General features: G+C 44.2%; 1 protein-coding gene across 7 annotated transcripts in view; it reads left to right on the forward strand.

Moving 5' to 3' along the window:
- ERC1 (ELKS/RAB6-interacting/CAST family member 1) overlaps positions 1–20199 on the forward strand; it is a 267938-nt gene that overhangs the window by 191493 nt on the left and 56246 nt on the right. For all 7 annotated transcript variants that reach the window (XM_010845037.1, XM_010845040.1, XM_010845042.1 and 4 more), the window contains one exon: positions 11612–11756. In XM_010845037.1, coding sequence (XP_010843339.1) covers positions 11612–11756 — 145 coding nt within the window. The remainder of the gene's footprint in view (positions 1–11611; positions 11757–20199) is intronic.

A 20199-nucleotide genomic window follows, 5' to 3' on the forward strand; every position in this document is an offset into this window, starting at 1 on the left:
GGGAGTAACGACTCATCTGCGAAATGTAAGCAACCCATTTGCCTTTTCTTCTCCCATGGAATTTCCCCACCAGATGTTTCGTTCCAAACCCATGTAGAAGAGGAGTTGGTCTTACGATCTTCACCAACCAATTGATAGCAGATGAGTGATGGAATTGTTGAATCATTAATACAGGAAGGGAACAAACTGCAGAGTTTGTCTTCATCTGTTTTGGTCAACAAACGCCTTGGTGATCTTCAGCATTTCTGAAGCCCCAGCATCTCCAGCACCACCACCCACCCCCAACCCCACACCCCAGCAGTCACGCACATGTGTCCCTAGAGCTCTCAAGGTTTCGCAGGCAGCTTGAAGAGTATCTGGGATGTTTACTCCCTGGAACTCTTCCTACTCTTCTTTTTTTTTCAGACAGTGTACCACAAATTCAGACATGAGATGTTCTGTGTAATGTCTGCTGCTTTATGAAATTGAGGCCCACTTAGCTCTCCATTGTGCCCGAGATGGAGAGTGAGTGCCACGTACACTGGCATTCTTCTAGCCAGTGTCCCAGCAGACAGATTGGAGTGCCGTGTGAGCTAGAGGCAAGGCAGGCAGCCCCACGGTAGCACCGTGTGGACAGCTGGCATGGACATGTTATCCATCTCCAACTGGAAAAGGTTAAGTAAACAGGGGGACAGTGACAAAGTGCAGGGATTAATTGCTTAAAGCATTCAGTGATTCTTAAAACAGACATCTAAATAAACGGAAGGGTTCTGGTGTTTGAGTTCTGAGGCACAGTGTAAGAAGACTTTATTTTCCTTTGGAAGCAGAAACTTCCTAAGAAAAGAAGACACAGTAAATGATCCAACCCAAAGTAAGAATGTGACGATAACCAGCAGACCGTTATTTTGAAGGGACTGGATCTTTATAAGGGAGGTTCATGTTCTGGAATGTTCTGTTCGCATTATACCATCAAACATAGGCAGGCCTAAAGGACATACTATTATGAAATAGTAAAGACAAAATGAAAGAAAAGGCCATATAAATCTTTTTGTACACATCATCCCCAGATGTTACTGTGAGCCCACTACTTAACTTCATCTCTTGAGGCTCATGCTAAGCTGTTTTTACCCCCCAACCCCAGATTTCCAACACAAATCATTGGCTTTAAGACATAATTCACTAGGGATTTTGGTAGGATTTGAGTAAATCCCCAACAAAAAAATCCCTGGGCTTGCCAGCTATTTTTAAAGGCAGAGATTTAGAAAGCAGAAGATCCTCAAGTTCACCTGTCTTGTGATGGCCCTTGCCATCAAAATGGCAAGGAGGAAATTTGCCTGTAAATACATTATAAGATGCTTGCCTTCCAGACCATCTGTTGGCTAGAGCCACACCACAGGAGTCCACGATATTTTCAAGTGCAGTGATGGTCCATTTTACGAGGATCTACAGTGTCATCAGAATTTTAGAGTTTAAAATAGCTGATTGGTTTTACAATGGAATTGAAAGGTTTTGATGTACTTAGTGAATTTGGAAAAGCAAATACACATATTAAAAACGCAGTCTTGGCAAGAGTGTGGATCTACTGTTGGTCTTTTAAGTCAGTTCTTTGTATAAATAGTGTGTCTCAAGTACTTTCTTGAAAGAGTCTCGAAAGTCTAGAAAGCCATCCCCTGAGATTCAGATCCCGCAGGTCAGGAGCATGGAACAGCCTTCCGTCGGTAGTCATTTCTGTTATGTTTGAGAACCACTGTTTGTAAAGCAAGCCCAGTATACTTCTTTGGCTCATACACCTTTCCACAGCTGTGGACTTGAGCATCTTTGAGGTCTTTTTGGGTTCTACAGGTAAATCTGCTTCCTTCTCAGCAGGCACTTTGGGTCGACTTTCAGGTGCTGAGAATTTGCATGTCTGTTTTCTCTGTATGTGCTGTACTTGTGTGTGTCATAAGCCTTGTATCATCAAAGGTAGGGTTTGTCTCTGCATTTTGTTGTCCTGGTGTTCTGGGACGGTTTTCCAGAGGAGGAGTGGGAGCTGACAGATCTTAGTTCTGCCCGCTTGAAATCAGGACTGCAGTACTGTACTGAAGTCTGAAAAAGTGTGACCAGGATGGGGAGAAGGAAGGCACAGCAGCTTTAGAGGAAAGTCAGTCAGTGGAGGCTTGTTTTTCTTTTCAGACGAGCATCCGTAGTTGTGGTGTGAACAGCAATTCATTTTAGATCAGGTGAAACACATTCTTCATTCGTATGCATTCTCTCTGGAAACAGGTGAACATCAGGTAGAGTTCAGGAATCATGTCTACACTGGACCGGAGAGAAAGCTCACTAACAAGCAAAATCTGTGTAGAAAACCAGGCCTGAGACTCTCACCTGAAGGTGCTGTCTTCCTTCATGGTGTCATGTTTCACCATAAATTCCCAGCTTAATGTATCAAAAGGGGCTACCCTGGTGGCTCAGGCAGTAAAGAATCCACCTGCAATGCCGGAGACAAGGGTTCGATCCCTGGTTTGTAAAGATCCCCTTGGAGAAGGGAATGACAACTCACTCCAGTATTCTTGCTTGGAGAATCCCATGGACAGAGAAGCCTGGTGGGCTATAGTCCATGGGGTTGCATCCTACTCAGTAAGCAAAACAACCTATTAAATGAGCAGATGTTATATCTTAACAAGATATTCCCTTCTCCTCTAGCCTTTTTATTTATTTATTTTTTTTTTAGGGCTGTATTCTGAGGCTAATTCTTGTCTGTTAATTTCTTTTCTAATTTTTAGATTCCAGTTATATTTTGTGTTGTACTATTTGCAAGTTTTTCATAGATTATCCCTCATGTATACAAAACGCTAAGTGGATTTGAAACACTTAATTAAAATAGTTAGGACATAACATTCATCTCCTCCAACAAAATTAACGGAGCAAACTACATACAGAATTTTGTCTCATTTCCACGTGAGAGTCCAGACTGGGACAGTAATTCTGTAAAGTCATTAGGGGTTCAGAATCATCCTCTCGTTGCCCTGCCATTCCTGCAGTTTCACCTTCATCCACATGATCCGTGGTGGCTCACAGCGCCATGGGGTGGGGTTGGGGGGGTGCGGACATGTTGAACTACACACGAGGAACAAGCTCCTTTAAGTAAAATTCAAAAGTAAGGAAACTTAGAATATCAGAAACAAGAATCTGGATGTCCTGCCCAGAGAAGGGCATCTCTACCTAGACTGTACCTACAGTATTGTTTAGAGGAGATTGATTTATCCTGATCTGTCGTGAAGAAGTAGTGAGAAATTTTTTTTTTTTTTTTTTTTTTAATAAGAATGTTGGGAGCTTTCCTGGTGGTCTGGTTAATTAAGAATCCACCTACCAATGTAAGGGACGTGAGTTTGATCCCTGGTCAGGGATCTAAGATTCCCACATGCCATGGGGCTACTAAGCCCATGCTGCACAATTACGGAGCCTGTGCTGTAGAGCCCGGGAGCCGCAGCTACTGAAGCCCATGTTCCCTAGAGCCCGTGCTCCACAGCAGGAGAAGCCGCCGCAATGAGAAGCCCGTGCGCCGAAACTAGAGGTAGTCCCCGCTGTCTGCAGCTAGAGAAAAGCCCACGTGCAAGAATGAAGACCCAGCACAGCCAAAAATAAATAAATAAGCTTTACAAAAAAGAATGTTGGAACAGAGGATCCAGCTGAGCCTCAGAACAGTCGTCTGGACAGTTTCACACTTATTCCCTTGGTGCCGTCGTTGCTAAAAATATATTTGTAATTCTTTTCTCGAGGGTTGCTTCCAGAGCCCGTTTACAAGGTGCCTCTGAAAATAAACATATTTTTAGACCTCACTGTGATCCTAAAAACATACCATCTTGATTTGTTGTCTAACTTCAGTGCCCAGATTTGATGTCAGAACTTAAACGCAGTTTAATAAAAAGAACGTTTGCCATAATTCCAAATACTTGAATAATGTAATAGATTTTGCAGCCAGTTTTAAGTAAAAATTTGGCAGCATTATTGAATAAATGTTTTTATGTATTAATAACTTCCTAAAATGAATTCTTTGAAGATCTTGTCTTTCACTTGAAGTTTAAGTACAGGTATATTTTAATGAAGGAAGCAACTGGATAATATTTGCTATATTTTAAGGAAATACAGGATTAAAAGGATCATCTTTAGATACTGGTAATACTAAACTTTCATTGGTCTCAGGAGAGCTGGAATCAAGGACATTTATTTTGGAGCAGGACGACTTAATCATGGAATGTAGTTTATGCCGTATTTATGGTGCCCGTGTGTACAGTATGGTGAGTTTTGACAAATGTGTACACTGTGCAGCTGCCACCATAGTCGAGCTGGACTCCACTTCCAAAGGTCCTCATGTCCCTTTCCAGGTATTCGGCAGCTCCAACCCTCAGTCCCAGGCACTTACTGATCTGCTTTCTACTTCTTTGTGCATTAGATTACCATTTTTATATTTAAACAAATGGTAAAGGTACAGGTTTCTGGGTTTTGTGCCCACACACACACACAAATTGGAGATACAGTCATCAAATTTTTGCCCTTTTCAGAAGCAGGCAGAAAGCTCTGTAACCGAAGTATCAGTATCACAATAAAAGTCGGGTTTTCCAAAATTGTCGTAATCTGTGGTGGATTGGATATATCAAAATGTTTATTTTTCAGAAAAAAGTGAGAAGAAAAACTGAATTCAGCTTTCCTACACAGAATATTGTTCAGTCAGTCTCCTTTACTGAGTTTAGTCACTCAGTCATGTCTGACTCCTTGCTATCCCATGGACTGTAGCTCGCCAGGCTCCTCTGTCAATGGGGATTCTCCAGGCAAGAACACTGGAGTGTGTTGCCATGCCCTCCTCTAGGCGATCTTACTGAGCTCCACCTACCAGCAGTTTCTGCCTTTGTGTTAATTTTGATTCTTCTGAGAGACTTCTGAAATACTGAAGTCCGTCTATACCAGAATAACGTCTCTTCCCCTTCTCTCACCAGTGTGTCTCTCAGCAGAGATCAGTCTCTCCCCCTTGTTTCAGGATGTGGAGACCTGGGACAGGCAGCACAGCTGTGTGTGCAGAGGCCTGGCCACTAGCCAGGAGCAGGTCACGGGAGCCGGGGCCCCAGCATGTGCTGCTGGACCCAAGTGTCCTAAGAAAGTCTATGTTCAGTGATGTTTGCGAGTTTCTTTCCAGCGGCAAAGCAGAAATGCAGTACCGATTCTATGTCCCATATTCTTTGACTAGTGTAGTGGTTTGTCCCAGTCCTCCTATTGGCTCAGGAGTCCAGAGTCAGCCAGCATTCTGTTCCTTGTCCTTTAAACCATGTTTGTAACGTGAGAGTTGGCGCATCTCTAGCAACAGCCTCCTGACCCTTCTGCTTTCAGAAGCATCTCCTCTCTCCTTGCCTCTGAGTCTGCCTCTCTAGACCTTACTCTACTTTTCTGGAACTCTTGATGCTTCTGTATTATATTCAAAATCAGATCATTTCTTCTTCAGCATTTTGAGTACCCTCTGTTTGCCGGGTTCTGGTTAGAACCCTCGAGAATTTCACAGCCTGTGTTTACTCCTTCCTGCCATCCCAGACCATCTGTGCTCCAGTTCAAAGCTACCTTTTCAGCATCCCCCTCAGTCTGTCCTTCCTTGTGGAAACCCACTCATCCAGTCATGTAGTGTGTCCTCACGTGACTGCTTCTATCGATGTCACTTTCTCTGTCTTTATTATTATCTCTGCCAAAATAGGCCCACTCAATTCCCATGTCTTCAGCCCAAGGCAGTTTTCTGTCTGGGGTATTACCTACTTCAGTACTTAACAGCCCATACGATTTATTGGCACTTAGCATTTTTGTTTCATCTCATTCATTGTACTGAAATCTCACAGTTAAAAGAAGTGAAGTTGCTCAGTCGTGTGCAGTTCTTTGTGATTCCATGGACTGTAGCCCACCAGGCTCCCCCGTCCATGGAGTTTTCCAGGTAAGAGTACTAGAGTGGGTTGCCATTCCCTTCTCCAGGGGATCTTCCCAACCCGGGGATCGAACCGGGGTCTCCCACATTGCAGGCAGACGCTTTACCCACTGAGCCACCAGGGATGCCCTAAAAGGACAGACTTAATCTTAAAAAAAGTACAAAAAATTAGCAAGCCAAATAAATGCAGAGACCAATAAACTCGTAGAAACGTTAAAAGGAAACTTTAAAGACCCTGTACATGGAGAAGGGTTGAAGGACACCCACAGTGCAGCTGCCCCTTCACCTGAACTGTGAATGCCCTGGAGGGGCGTGCAGGACAGAGAGAAATCAGCAGCCCAGGAGAGAGCCCAGGCCTGTCAGGTGGAGCATGACCCCACGTGGAAATGCATGGTCCTTGGCGGACACTCATGAAAAAGTGGGTTGAAAATCGTTGCTGGTCCGGTATTAGGCCCAGGTGTTTGATGTGAAGTAAAAAAACCTGATGAGGTGGGACAGTGAGAAGGGGGTGAAGTCAAAGCAGGCGTTTTAAGAATCTCGCAGGCCGGTGATAAAAGGCAGGTGGGACCACAGTAGTGAGCATGCCAGGTACACAGCAGTGGGCTCGTTAAAAACTATTGAAAAGGAGGATCCAGCCAAACTTGGGTATTGGTTCTGGGGAACAAAGAGGAAGTCAGATCGTTTCAGTGTTGCCAGTCTGTGGGCCTCAGAGTGTGGTGATTCAGTTAACATTGAATGAGAGATTCGTCATAATGGCTGAAAAATGTGACTCGGTGTTGACATTTACATTTCTGGTAGTTCTGGGTATCTTAGCAAAGGCGGCTGGAGAGAACAGAAGACGCTCGGGAACCAGAGTTTGGAAGATCAAAGCACTCCAGCCAGGCTCACTGAGCTGTTGCAGCTGGTGTCTCCGCCATGCTCCTCGAGACCTCCATCAAGGGAGGCTGAAGGGACCTGCTCACCAAGTGAAATGAAGAGCGAGGATTTCACTCTGGATAGTTAATTGGTTAAATTCGAGTAAAGGGGGCCTTTGTGAGAGAACCAGGACTTCAGATTTATCTTATTGGGGTAGATTCGGCTCTGCCTGCACATCCTTGTCAGTGGTCCATCCAGAGCCACCAGTCTTGTCGTTGCTTCATCCGCTTGCTCTCTGGGGGTTTTCTGGATTATGGAATTTATGAAACATGATGATGTAATCAGGCCATTTGAAATACCCAGTTGGAGGAAGAGGGAAAAATAAACCCTTCTAACATGCCTCCATTCTTACTCCGTTTCTGTCTTGTGTTTTATGTTACACCCACAGGCTTATCTAGGACTCTTAAATTACTAGTCACCGTCATTCCGACAGTGCGGTTATTTCTCATTCACTAGTGAGAGAGGGCTCATGGGTCATCCTCAAAGGTGCAGGAATCGCCTGAGGATTTTGACCCTCACTTGCATGGGTTTTTGCCTTTTGCTTCTGAAATCTGCTGGAAGAGAGAGGGGACAGAGGAGGTGGTCTTACCATTTCTTGAAGCTGAGTTGCCACAGCTGAACTTGTTGAGACATCTTGATTCTGTTAGCGTTCACAGGTCAAAGGACAGGTTCAACTGTTCGGGTAGTTAAAGCCCCAGGGATGGAGTGACCAGACTAATGACTTAAAGTTGGATTTCTGTTACTGCCTCCTCATTATGCAGGTCAGGTGGCCTGTTGGTCATGCAGTGGGGGGTCACTAATCACCTTGAAGGATTTCGTGTGCACATTTTTCAGTTTTTGTTTTTTAACTGAGGAAAAGCCACTAACAGAACAAGGGGAGTAATTTGGGTGGAAGAGCGTTTTGGTTCCTGTCTGCCTTCTCTGTGCTTGTGGCCTGCGTATGTTCCCTTGTCTGTTTTATGTGTTACTCCTGCGGCTTATGGGGGCTGAAGTCGGAAGGTGTCTCATTTCTGTAGCACCAGCAAGTGCTCTTTTCTGTGGAGAGCCTTCAATTAGCAAAGCTGCTGAGGTCGATTATCCGTCCCCGCCAAGGCTCATTTTCTCTGAAATAAGCCTTAGTAGTAGTTGAATAGCTGACTTTCAGATCACAAGTCATTGACTCTGATTAGAAAGGAACCATTTCAGTTATTTTTTTCATCTTCATACTTTTCTGTACCTTTCCATTTTTCTCCAGTGAATGGATGTGACTTCGTTGTCAGAAAGTAGCTTGTTTTTCAAAGCAATTATATTAAGAATAGATGGTTACTAAAATAAAATTTTTTGCTGTTTTCTTTTTTTTTTTTTCAGTCTAAATTCCATTCCTCTGAAATGCAGGGTATTCTTAAAATTTTAATTTAGACACTTGAATGCTCCCTGTAAAGCTTAGCCATGGAAGTTTACCTACTGATATTGTCTTTACTATCACTTTTACTGAGGGAACAAGACTTTTTCTTATTCCCCAAAAATTAGATGAATTACTGTTTATCAGCTTTACTTTTTGTGCCCATCCCCCAAATTATTTTCAAGACGTTGTTCTCCCCTGTGGTGTCCATTGCAAATTTACCAAAATTTAGATAGACTGATACTATCTCTGTCCTCTTCCAAAAGCAAGAGAAAAACCCCAAAACTAATAAACCCACAAAAGATACTGACATTACGGAGTTAACATCATCATATGTACAATATGTGATCAAAACCTTTTATTCTCTTGACCATGAATTGCCCTTTTTAGGCACATACACAGGTAAGAAATCAATATCCAGAGTGTACTTTTAAAATGGAAAGGACAGTGATATATTAATCTGCTAGGGAATTTTTAGAGGGTGAGAGCCTTGGGTATTGGGAGAGAAAATTTGATTCTGTGCAGTTCATAACATATTATCAATGAGCTATATAATCAACACTCAATAAGAAGTAAATAGCATCAATGACATAAAATTTCTATAGAAATTTTATAGAAATTCGTATAGAATCGTATAGAAAAAGGAAAAAGTCTACAAAACATGTATCTTATTAAGGAGGCACCATTCCAATAGCCCAGACGCCAATGCCACATCCTTTATTTTAAAATTTAGAATCTGAGTTGTCATCTGTTATATTGCATTTGGAGAATGTGACATTTTACCCCAGAGATTAACTCTACCACATTAGCTGGCCAAGCATACCATTTATAAGAGTCAAGATGCTTCAATTCAGGCAAGATGCTTCAACAACATAGCCTGCTTATTAGTATTTCATATTGTCGTGCTTATTTCCTTAAGCACAGAATGGAACTCAGATCCCGTGGCCTTTTGTCTGGCATTCAGCAAGTGTTCTCATGACTTGGTCTAACTGGACAGAATAATTTCTCTTTCACTCGTCTTCTGTTACTTGCCTGTTGCTAAATGTGTGATTCTGACTTGGATGCACAGAAACGCAGCCCCCTTCTTGAAAAAGTGCATTTCTCATTCCAGCTTGTCAGTCTCCACGCTCCCCGAAAGGGAACAGATGACAGCAATCAGCAGGAAACCGCAGAGTGAGACCATCTTGAACTCCTTCACCTTTAAGCTCATTTCACCACTTAACATATTTTTTTCAAGTGGTCAGTGGATATATTTAGACTGTCGTTATCCCTTTGGTGTCGACTAGAGCTTCATGGGATAAGCCATCTGCCATTTCTTAGAGTCACAGAAAGTGGGGACAGTGGAAAGTTATCCTGGGGTCAGTGAATCTTCCCTTCCAACAGCAAGACTCATTAAACAAATCTTCATTTCCGTGATGTAAACTGACCTACATCTTCCATTTGTTAGCACCGCTTGTTCAGAGCTCCCCAGACCTCCCCATCCAAATACGGAATATCCTTGTCAGAACATTCAAAAGAGAGCCTTCCAGTTTGTGGCTGAACTAAAACTCTTCCATATGACTGCTATTGAAGCCTAATTATCTTAACAAGAGACAGAAGCAAGGTTAAACTTGGGCAGTGCCTTCTCAGATTCAGCACTTCCTCGGGTCAAAAGCTCAGGCCACTTATATAGTTCCTGTAAATCAAAGCTGTCTTCTTCCAGATGACTTGTTCCGTAAAAGATGAGCTCCAAAGGAATGCATTTGGACTATGAGACTAATTGTTCACCAGCTTCCTTCTGATTATTTTGTAAATTTCTTAGTTCAACATCCCACCCCACCCTAAAATCCCACTTTTTCCTTCTGGATATGAACCAAAAATAGTTGTTAGCTAAACCACTTGGAATCAGTAGAGTTTAAATCGTTGTCTCAAAGTGTGCAGATCATTGCCAAATAAAGCCCAGTTGTTGTTGTTCAATCATTAAGTCATATCTGACTTTTTGTGACCCCATGGACTGCAGCATACCAGGCTTCCCTGCCCTTCGCTATCTCCCAGAGTTTGCTCAAACTCATGTCCATTGAGTCGATGATGCCATCCAACCATCTCATCCTCTGTTGTCCCTTTCTCCTCCTGCCCTCAATCTTCCCCAGCATATGGTCTTTTTCAGTGAGTTGGCTCTTTGCATCAAGTGACCAAAGTATTGGAGCTTTAGCGTCAGTCCTTCCAATGAATGTTCAGGGTTGATTTCCTTTAGGATTGACTGGTTTGATCTCCTTGCTGTCCAAGGGACTCCCAAGGGTCTGCTCCAGCACCACAGCTCAAAAGCATCAATTCTTTGGCACTCAGCCTTCTTTATGGTCCACCTCTCACATCTGTACTTGACTACTGTAAAAACTATAGTTTTGACTAGACAGACTTTTGTAGGCAAAGTGATGTCTTTGCTCTTTAATATGCTGTCTAGATTTGTCATAGCTTTCCTTCCAAGGAACAAGCATCTTTTAATTTCATGGCTGCAGTCACCACCTACAGTGATTTTTGGAGCCCAAGAACATAAAATCGGTCACTGCTTCTATTGTTTCCCCATCTTTATGCCATGAAGTGATGGGACCAGATGCCATGATCTTCATTTTTTGAATATTGAGTTTTAAGCCAGCTTTTTCACTCTCCTCTTTGACCCTCATCAAGAGACTCTTCAGTTCCTCTTTGCTTTCTTTCGTAAGGGTGGTATCATCTGCATATCAAAGGTTGTTGGTATTTTTCCCAGCAGTCTTGATTCCAGCTTGTGATTCATCCAGCCCAGCATCTCACATGATGTACTCTGCACAGAAGTTCAATAAGCAGGGTAACAGTATACAGCCTTGATGTACTCTTCAGTGTTCTCGCCTTGAGAACAGGCATGAAAAATACAGCCCTGACTGGAAACGTCTTTGTATTGAGATCCATAGATGCCCCAGGAATCGCTGGCTGGTTTCCTAAATCCTGTTTACTAAGTTTGCTATTTGTTATACATTATGTACATAAAAATGTGTTCAGTTTTAGTGGTACCTGGTTTCTCTGGAAGCCACAGAATACTTATCAAAAGGATGAGTCAAATCAGTAAAACTTGTAAATGACAGAATAGTTCTTACCTAAAAAAAAAAAAAGTAATTAACTTTGTTTACTTTTCCAAGTTTAACTGCAACTGGATCTAAAGAACTCTCTATTCAGATGTCAGTGTAATGACCTGATAAAAACATTTAGAGTCGAGAGGACCTGAATGGGATTTCTGCCCAGACCCCAAGTTCAGGTGTGAACTGAACCCCAAGTTCAGCTGTGTACTCTGAGACCTAGCTTCAACCCCCATAAATGGGGTAATGGTGGTAGTAACCCGAGAGGATGGCTGTGAGGGCTGAAGTCTGGGCGTGTTCTCTCTCGCGCAGGCAGGAAGCCCTTCTGGCCGCCATCAGTGAAAAAGATGCCAACATAGCTCTCCTGGAACTGTCGTCCTCGAAGAAGAAGACGCAGGAGGAAGTGGCCGCCCTGAAGCGGGAGAAGGATCGGCTGGTACAGCAGCTGAAGCAGCAGGTATGACTGATGGGGGACAGGGGGTGGGGGCCGCCTGCATCCTTGCCAGCTGTGCACGCAGGTCAGACGTCTGACCCATGTCCAGTTCGTCTTCCCGAGCAGAGACCTCAGCCTTCAAGCCTCTGGCTCCGTCCAGGAAGCACAGAGCCTTCTTGGTAAGAGGACTGGTTGAGGAGGTGTCACACATCTTTGGAGAATGTTTCTTAACTTTTACAGTGGCTGGAGGAAATTAGTGCAGTTCTGCCCACTTGAATTGAAAAAAGTGTTTTTGGTTGTTGATGGTTTTTATTTATTTCTGCACATCTCTCTGGGTCAGGCCCCAGGGGTCCATAGCACTGACCGCTATGTGGCCTTGGCAAGTGCTGGGGGGTATCTTCAAGGGCTGTCAGAGTCCTGAGAGGTGCCTCCAGGTCCAGAGGCCACGTGTCAGGGCAGGCGGCAGTGGAGTGGAGCTGGTGTGCTCTTACCACCGACTGGTGAGAAGGTTTGTTTTTTACATCCCATCAGACACTCTCTGTAGAAGGCACTAAGTATATTTTCATTTAACTAATTTCCTGTTCTTCAAGGCTGGGTAAGCTCTGACAGTGAGAGAAACGTTTTGCCCTTTTTTCTTCCACCCAAAACCTTCCCCAAATTTAATGCTGAATACTTGTGTGAGCCCATTCATTTGTGAAAATAAAAGCTAGAAATCTCCTCTTTGATGATGGTTGCACAACAATATAAATACACCTAACAGACATAACTATACAGTTAAACAGGGTTAAAATGGTAAATTTTATGTATACTTTACCACAGCTTTTAAACTGGGGGAAAATGTTTTCCCCTTTGAAAGTAATGAGAAAGCTGACTGTTGAAATCCTCTTTATCTGTGCTGCGCCCACTTCAGTGGCCTGTCCTGTGCCGCTCGCAGGGTCCACTCCCACTTCCTCATGTCCTCCCCCTCTCTCACTCTTCCTGTGCACTTCGGCTGCCCACGATTGCTCTTCTGCCTGAAGTGACTGGAGTAGAAAGGAGTTTTTCAAGTTAAGGAATTTCTTCTTTTCTACTTCTAGAGGATCAGTCATCAGTTGATAGCGTAATATTTAACGTTTGAATTAGCAGAAATCAGTATTTATGCAATAAGGAAATTTTCTCTGTTTGTAGACATTAAAATTGCTTATAAATAGACTTTATTTGTGTGACTGATTTTGCTGAGAAAAACACCAGAAGATGTCCCCTTCTGCAAGATGGAAGGGTGACCAGCAAAAACAACCCAGTGCTCATGAACAAAAATATTTGCAGCTTATGTAGGTAATACCTGTGGCTCAGCTGATAAAGAATCCACCTGCAATGCGGGAGATCTGGGTTCAATCCCTGGGTTGGAAAGATCCCCTGGAGAAGGGAAAAGCTACCCACTCCAGTATTCTAGCCTGGAGAATTCTATGGACTGTATAGTCCATGGGGTAGCAAAGAGTCGGACACGACTGAGCAACTTTCACTTTTATGTAGGTAATACCCACTAAGCACTGGGACCCCTGAACCATCATCCCCTTAAGAGACGGAGTCACTGTGAACTTCTACCCTCTTCTGGGTGCTGGTGACACAGGGTCAGGAAAGCTTCCCCTTTGTGGAAGGTTCACCTATTTTATTCAACATTTCTAAGAATTCTGCCACATAAGCATTTTCAGATCACCTAGTTTGACCAAAAAAAAAAGACTTCTTTCATAGTACACGAGAAAACTGAGCAAAGAAAATATCACTTTGTCATGCAGTCCCACATTGCTCATTCTGTCTCATTTTAACAGCCATGATTAATTCTAATTGGTCCTTATGTCATATTTTCTGAACAAATGATCAGTTTCTGTTACACTCAGTAGAAGAATTTCAAATGAATGAGCCTGCTCAGCTGACTGAGGAGTCTGAGGGGTGGTAGATAACACGCCTGTACTTCTGCAAAGGCTGCAGAAAACTCAAGTGAGCTACCCTGTATCTGTATGTCTATATATTATTCACCCCTGCTGCACCACACCCCCAACCCATTTCATCAGGGGACAGCTAGTGGAGATCAGTTAGTGTCTCCAGAGAGAACCAAGATCTCCAGACGAGCAGTGAGTCCCACACAACTGCATGGTAAGCTGAGGTGTCCCGGTGCGTGTCCTGCAGAAAGGTGTCTCCCCCGGGGGAAGCGAGCTGATGCCCAAGCCTGCTCGGGTCTCTGGCTTTCTGGTCTGCTGTCCCAGGCCAGACATCACCTTCTGTCCCTGCAGTCTTTTCACCGTGGTTTTCACTCCCCTTCCTTGCATCCCTCCCCTCCGGCCGCCCACAGGGCGCTTCCAGAAGTTGGAGACCGTGTCCTCTTCAGTCGGGTGTTTCCGTAAGCATCCTTTCTAGTTTTCTGTTACGTTGTGTGTGTCTTATGTGTTGAGCATTACCAGGCTGCTTAATTTCCCTGATCTCTTAAGTTCTCAATGGAAAAGGGGTACTTTACTGTTGCCCCAAGTATTTTCAATAGGTCCAGCATGGAAAAGCATCTGAATTCAGTGAGTCATGCATTAAGTAACCATCCGTTACCAACTTGTGCCCACCACCTAGTTACCAGGTGACCCGTCCCAGAGAGCTGCTGTGACACATGGGCCAGCTTCACAGTGCCCCCCCAACTTGTGGCTTCATCGGGCAGAGCTGAGGGCTCCGACAGGCTGCCATGCAGGCCCAGGATACCGGCCCAGGCTGGCTGTTCTCACCTGAGACCCCTGTGAGCGCGCAGTCCAGCTCTTGGTCAGGCCTGCACTTATCTGGCCTGTGGTTGGAGCCACAGGGCTTCCTCCCAGAGTTACTCCCACGGCCCTGGGCTCTGCTCCATTTGGGCTTCTCTGTGGGGTGGCTCAGTATGTGGGGCTGGCTCCCCCTTAGGCAAGCGATCAGGGAGGGGAGAGAGCAGTCAGGACGTTAGAACCTGTCTCAGTGGGGCCACCGCCACTCCCCTCATCCTGGTGGCCACGTCCACCTGCCCTACAGCGTCAGGGTCATTGCGGGCTGGCCACCTGGGCAGTGAGTGAGCAGCAGATAGCAGTGTCTTCCTGCGTGAGACACTGCTCAGCCCTGGACAGGAACACGTGACAGAGGGGGCATGGTTTGGAAACACCGAGACATGGAGAAATACGTGCTGTGCGATTCCAGGTTCTGCTCAGCTCTAGGGAAGACCACAGTAACCTCAGAAAGCAGATGAGACATCACAGCAGAGCCTGCTCGTCTCCTGCCGCCTCCGCCCCCAAGAGGCAGACAGGTGTGTCCTTGCCAGGCCTGTCTCCCTCTTCCTCTGTGTTCAGGACCTTGCTCATCGTCACATCAGCAGGTCTGATCCCTGTGTATGTGCTTGTCTCCCTTCCCTCACTTACCCCCCATCCTCGGGACTGAAGACGCCAGGACTTAGGGCTGAACTCTCTGAGCACAGGGCCCTCATGCGTGACTGTTCGCTCCCCGTGACGTCAAGATTCCTTCTTCCAGGCTCAGCATCACCCACACACCAGTCTCAGGCCAGAGGAGGTGTGTGCCCAGGGCAGACCTAGCGGACAGCGGTGCCCCTGAGCGGGCTCTCTCGGATGCAACCTACTGAGCTCCCTGTTGTCCCCAGTGTTGGGCCCTGGCCACCAGCTCTGGAGCAGCTGGGAAAGCCCATTCATCTGAGTGTTAAACTAGCTTAAAAGGGACATCTAGGGACTTCCCTGGCGGTCCAGTGGTTTAGAATCCACCTTCCGATGCAGGGAACACAGGTTCCACCCCTGGTTCGGGAACTAAGATCCCACATGCTGCGGGGCCAATTAATAAATAATTTTTTTTTAAAAAGTGACCTCTATGGAGAAAACTGGAGCCTGTTATACAGAGTGAAGTAAGTCAGAAAGAGAAGTACCAATATAGTATATTAATGCATATATATGGAATTTAGAAAGATGGTAACCACAAACCTATATGCAAGACAGCAAAAGAGACATAGATGTAAAGAACAAGCTTTTGTACTCTGTGGGAGAAGGGGAGGGTGGGATGATTTGAGAGAATATCATTGAAACATGTATATTACCATATGTGAAATAGATGACCAGTGTGAGTTCGATGCATGAAGCAGGGCGCTCAAAGTTGGTGCTCTCAGTCAACCCAGAGGGATGGGATGGGGAGGGAGGTGGGAGGAAGATTCAAGATGGAGGGACACACATGCACCTGTGGGTGATTCATGTCAATATATGTCAAAACCACCACAGTATTGTAAAGAAATCATCCTCCAATTAAAATTAAGTAATTTTTTTAAGTGACCTCAAATGTTGAAGGGAGAGCAATAAAATGACTTTTTGTTCTATGAAGAGAACAGAAACAGTTAAAGCTACAATGTCAGTGAGAAAGAAAGAAAGCAAGCAGCAAGTGCAGAGGTAGCTTGAGTACTGTAGCAGCCGCTCCGGACACGTGTCCCTCTCGCTGAGCGCCGGCCCCTGATGACGAGGCCAGCTTTGGGACCGTCCGTGTATCCACTCCCCACATGTCGCCGAAGTCAGGTGCTTGGCCAGGGCGGTCATTCCTCGGAGGATGCATGGGGTCCGGCATGGCCAGAGGACCCTCCTCTGTGTGCAGCCCTGGCCTGTCGTGTACCTGCTGTGTCCACGAGGGGACAGCCACCCTCCCAGCTGTCCTGTGGGCCCTTATCCCCTCTGTGGCGAGTGAAACCTGTCTGGTTAGGATATACTGCATCCAGAAGTTGACAGAATAGACAATTACTGGTCAGTGCCTGTTTCATGACTCAACTGCCTGTACTGACTTGGTCAGATAAACGTGCTCATCTCGTTTTAATTATCCTGCCTCCGTTCAGTCCTAGATTCTTACATATTAAGTCTTCAGTGTACATACTTTTTCCTCTAAACCACCACAAACATTAGGATCAGCTCCATGTTTCCTGCCAACGGCATCCAGATTTATTTGAAAGGAACTGGATGCAAAGCGTTTTCCGTTCCCCATCCTCCCCGCTGGAATTGCCTCCTACTTCCTCAGCTTAATCTCTGCTTTAATCTTGACTTCAAGACTCATCTTTGTAGTTTGGAATTTCCTAGCCATGGAATCAGCTCCTTACCTTTAGGAAAGCCAGCCTTTGCTTATTTTCACTCACACATTTGTCCCTTCTTGGGCAAAAGCTGTCCAGGAGGCAGGCACTTTGTTTTTTATTGGAGTACATTTGCTTTATACACTTTGTGTTCGTTTCTGCTGTACAACAAAGTGAATCAGCTATGTATATCCATGTATCTCCTCTTTTTTGTATTTCCTTCCCATTCATGTCACCAAGGAGCACTGAGTGGAGTTCCCTGTGCTGTAGAGTAGGTTCTCATTATTGGTTATCTGTTTTGTGTATAGTAGTGTATTTGTGTCAATCCCAATCTCCAAATTCATCCCCCCCCCCACACACACCCCACCTCCCCTCTTGGTGTCCCCACGTTTGTTCTCTGCATCTGTTCCTGTGTTTCTGTTTTTCAAATAAGATCATCTACTTCCAACTCATCATGGCCGTGCAAGACATGAGCCCCCTGTTACACAAGCACCCATTCCCCCCACACCAAGAATCCACGTATGTGAAGCTCTTTTTTAAAAACCGAGATGTAATCGACATACAGCATCATACTAGTTTTCAGTGTGCAACATAATTGTATCTATGTGTGTATTGTGGTCAGTGTACATCTATCACTACATTTTTTTTTTCTTGTGATGACAACTTTTAAGATCTTGACTCTCAGCGGCTTTCAAATATGCAGTGCAGTGTTGTTAATTGTTACCACCATGCTGTACATCACAGCCCCAGGATTTAATAACTGCAAGTCTCTACTCTTTGACTTATAAAGAGTAAGTAGATAACACGCCTGTACTTCACTTATAAATCTCTTCACTTATAAATCTCTTGATATCTAAGTGTTGGACACATTTATTCTTTTGGTTTTCTTAACAAATCAAGTCACAAGCTTCCTCAGTTAACCTCTCTGGGTCTTATCTTCCTCATCTGTAATGTTGGATGGATAGATAAAATTGATTTTGAGGTCTAAAGTCTATATTTTCCAATTTTTGACAAGTCAGTGTATTTACCTGTAGCTGTATTATCTGCTAACTGCTGACATTAGGGACAGTTTTAAAAGAAGCAGTTGTAAAGCATAAGGAAACACATATGTAAGGATTGTTTAAAACTGTCTATAGATATTTGCTTATCTTATGAAAGTAATAAATATTGCATTTTAAAGTTTGAAAAAAAATCCTGGTTACTCACTATCCCCCTGAAGCCTTTTTCGTATCCTGCAAAGAAATGGATCCTATTTTGATGAGTTCTGCCTGCCTGGAGTTCGGTGAAGTCCAGAGGCTGGGAGACACAGGGAAATCTGAATTCCTCCCAGGCTCCTTCCTTCCATCTGTTCCGTCTCTTTTGTCATCAGTTCCAGATGTAGGCAGATTCTTCACAGAATTTGATAAGACCCTCTCTTCCCCTTGTTTCGAGCATCACATCTCGCTTGCCGTTCCTATTGTCAGACTGCCGCCTTCTGTGATGCCGCGGGGAATTTATAAATCTTTCTGATCCCTCCTGAATCGTCTCAATGCAAATAAATCAACCTCGATTTCCTGCCCCTCTGCACGTGCCCCTCCTGTTCCTGACCCCTCGCTGTCTGTCAGGTGGCATGATTTATAGCTGCTTCCTGAGCCCCTTGACCTTGGTCTGAGGATCTCATTAAGCATGAGTAAGAAGACAGGTTCAGGGTGATTCACCTTTCTCCCACTCAGCTTCTCTTGGTAGGAATCAGATCAGTACGCTCCACAGAATCTGTTCCTGCTGCCTCTTTTGGTCTCTCTGAAAGAATGTGAATACTTACGAAAAGCGAATATAGAATTAAGTGATACTTGTACTCAAGGAAACAAGAGGAGTGATGGTAGACAAACTGCAGCATTAACCATCACAGAGTACCCTTCCCATGGACAGCCCACACGACCAAATTAAACTATCTGTACTACTGTCTGGCTTTCTTGAAAAAGCATTCACAGATACGAATATCCAAATTTTATTGAGTTAAAGCTTGTTTTGAGTGCTTCACACAAATTAAGTCATATAATTACACAGAAACCACCCTGTGAAGCACAATTATCCTTATTGTACAGAGGAGATGCTGAGAGAGCGAGAAATTTGCCCAGAGTCACATGGCTAGTAAGCGCGGAGCTAGGATTCAGAACAGACCATGTCACTCCACTGCCAACATTGACGATTGCTACACCAAAATGTGTTGCCATCATCATAGGCTTTCGGTTAGAGATTTCAGTATCCTTTGTGTGTGTTCATTGCTCGGTCATGTCCGACTCTTTGCAACCTCATGAACTGTAGCCACCAGGCTCCTCTGTCAATGGGATTCTTCAGGCAACTATACTGGAATGGGTTGCGTTTCCTTCTCCGGACTCAGGGATCAAACCCAGGTCTCCTGCATTGCAGGCAGATTCTTTACATCTGAGCCACTCAGTAGCATTTAGCTGTATCATTAATAACCCAGTAATTCTGTCTCGTGCACTTTAATAAATTCTTTCCTAAGTTACAGTGAAAATAAATTTGCATAAAGGACTGTGCTCAGTCAGAAAAATTCAGAATCTCGACAGGCCAAAATCTCTTCCCCACCCTATATCAAAGGTATCTTCTCATTTCAACAATTATTTTAGAAATTGTTGACTGAATGAGAGAGAAGTCTAATTGAGAACTCAGTATCTGAAATCAGATAGACTGATTCTTAAGCAGCCAAATTTGAAGAGCTATGTGCTTAAAACCCTAAATTACCATCACAAATAACTCTGGTAATAAAATACTGTTACTATCATATATGTACATGGGCAGAGAAATGGAATGGGTGTGTCAAGAAAATGGTGTGTGAAAATGTGGAAATATCAACAAAGAAAATCTAAAGAGAAACCCAAAAAGAAATTCTGGAGCTGAAAAGTACACTAGCCAAAATGAAAAATTCACTTAGAGGGGTTCAGAGCAAATTTGAGCAGGCAGAAGAATCTGTGCACTTGAGGATAGGATAATGGGAATTATCAGGGCTGAGGAACGGAAAGAAAAATGACTTAAGAAAAGTAAACAGAGCCTAGAGACCCCTGGGGCAGCATCATGTGGACCAGCATGCACATCATGGGAAGGAGGAGAGGGCAGGAAAGGGGCAGGGAGAATATCTGAAGACATAATGGTGAAAACGTCCCATATTTGCTGAAAGACAGCAAATTCCAAGTTAGGTGAATTCAAAATGAGACAATTATAGTCAGACTTTCAAAAGATGAGGAGAGAAATCATCACATACAAGGGATCCTCAGTAGGGTTTTCAGCAGATTTCTCATCAGAATCTTTGGAAGCCAGAAGACGAAGACTTCTTTGGGGAGGCTGATATATTCTAAGAGCTAAAAGAAACCAAGAATCCTATAT

This window comes from Bison bison, unplaced genomic scaffold (assembly GCF_000754665.1).
Source record: "Bison bison bison isolate TAMUID 2011002044 unplaced genomic scaffold, Bison_UMD1.0 scf7180017864213, whole genome shotgun sequence".
Taxonomy (NCBI): domain Eukaryota; kingdom Metazoa; phylum Chordata; class Mammalia; order Artiodactyla; family Bovidae; genus Bison; species Bison bison.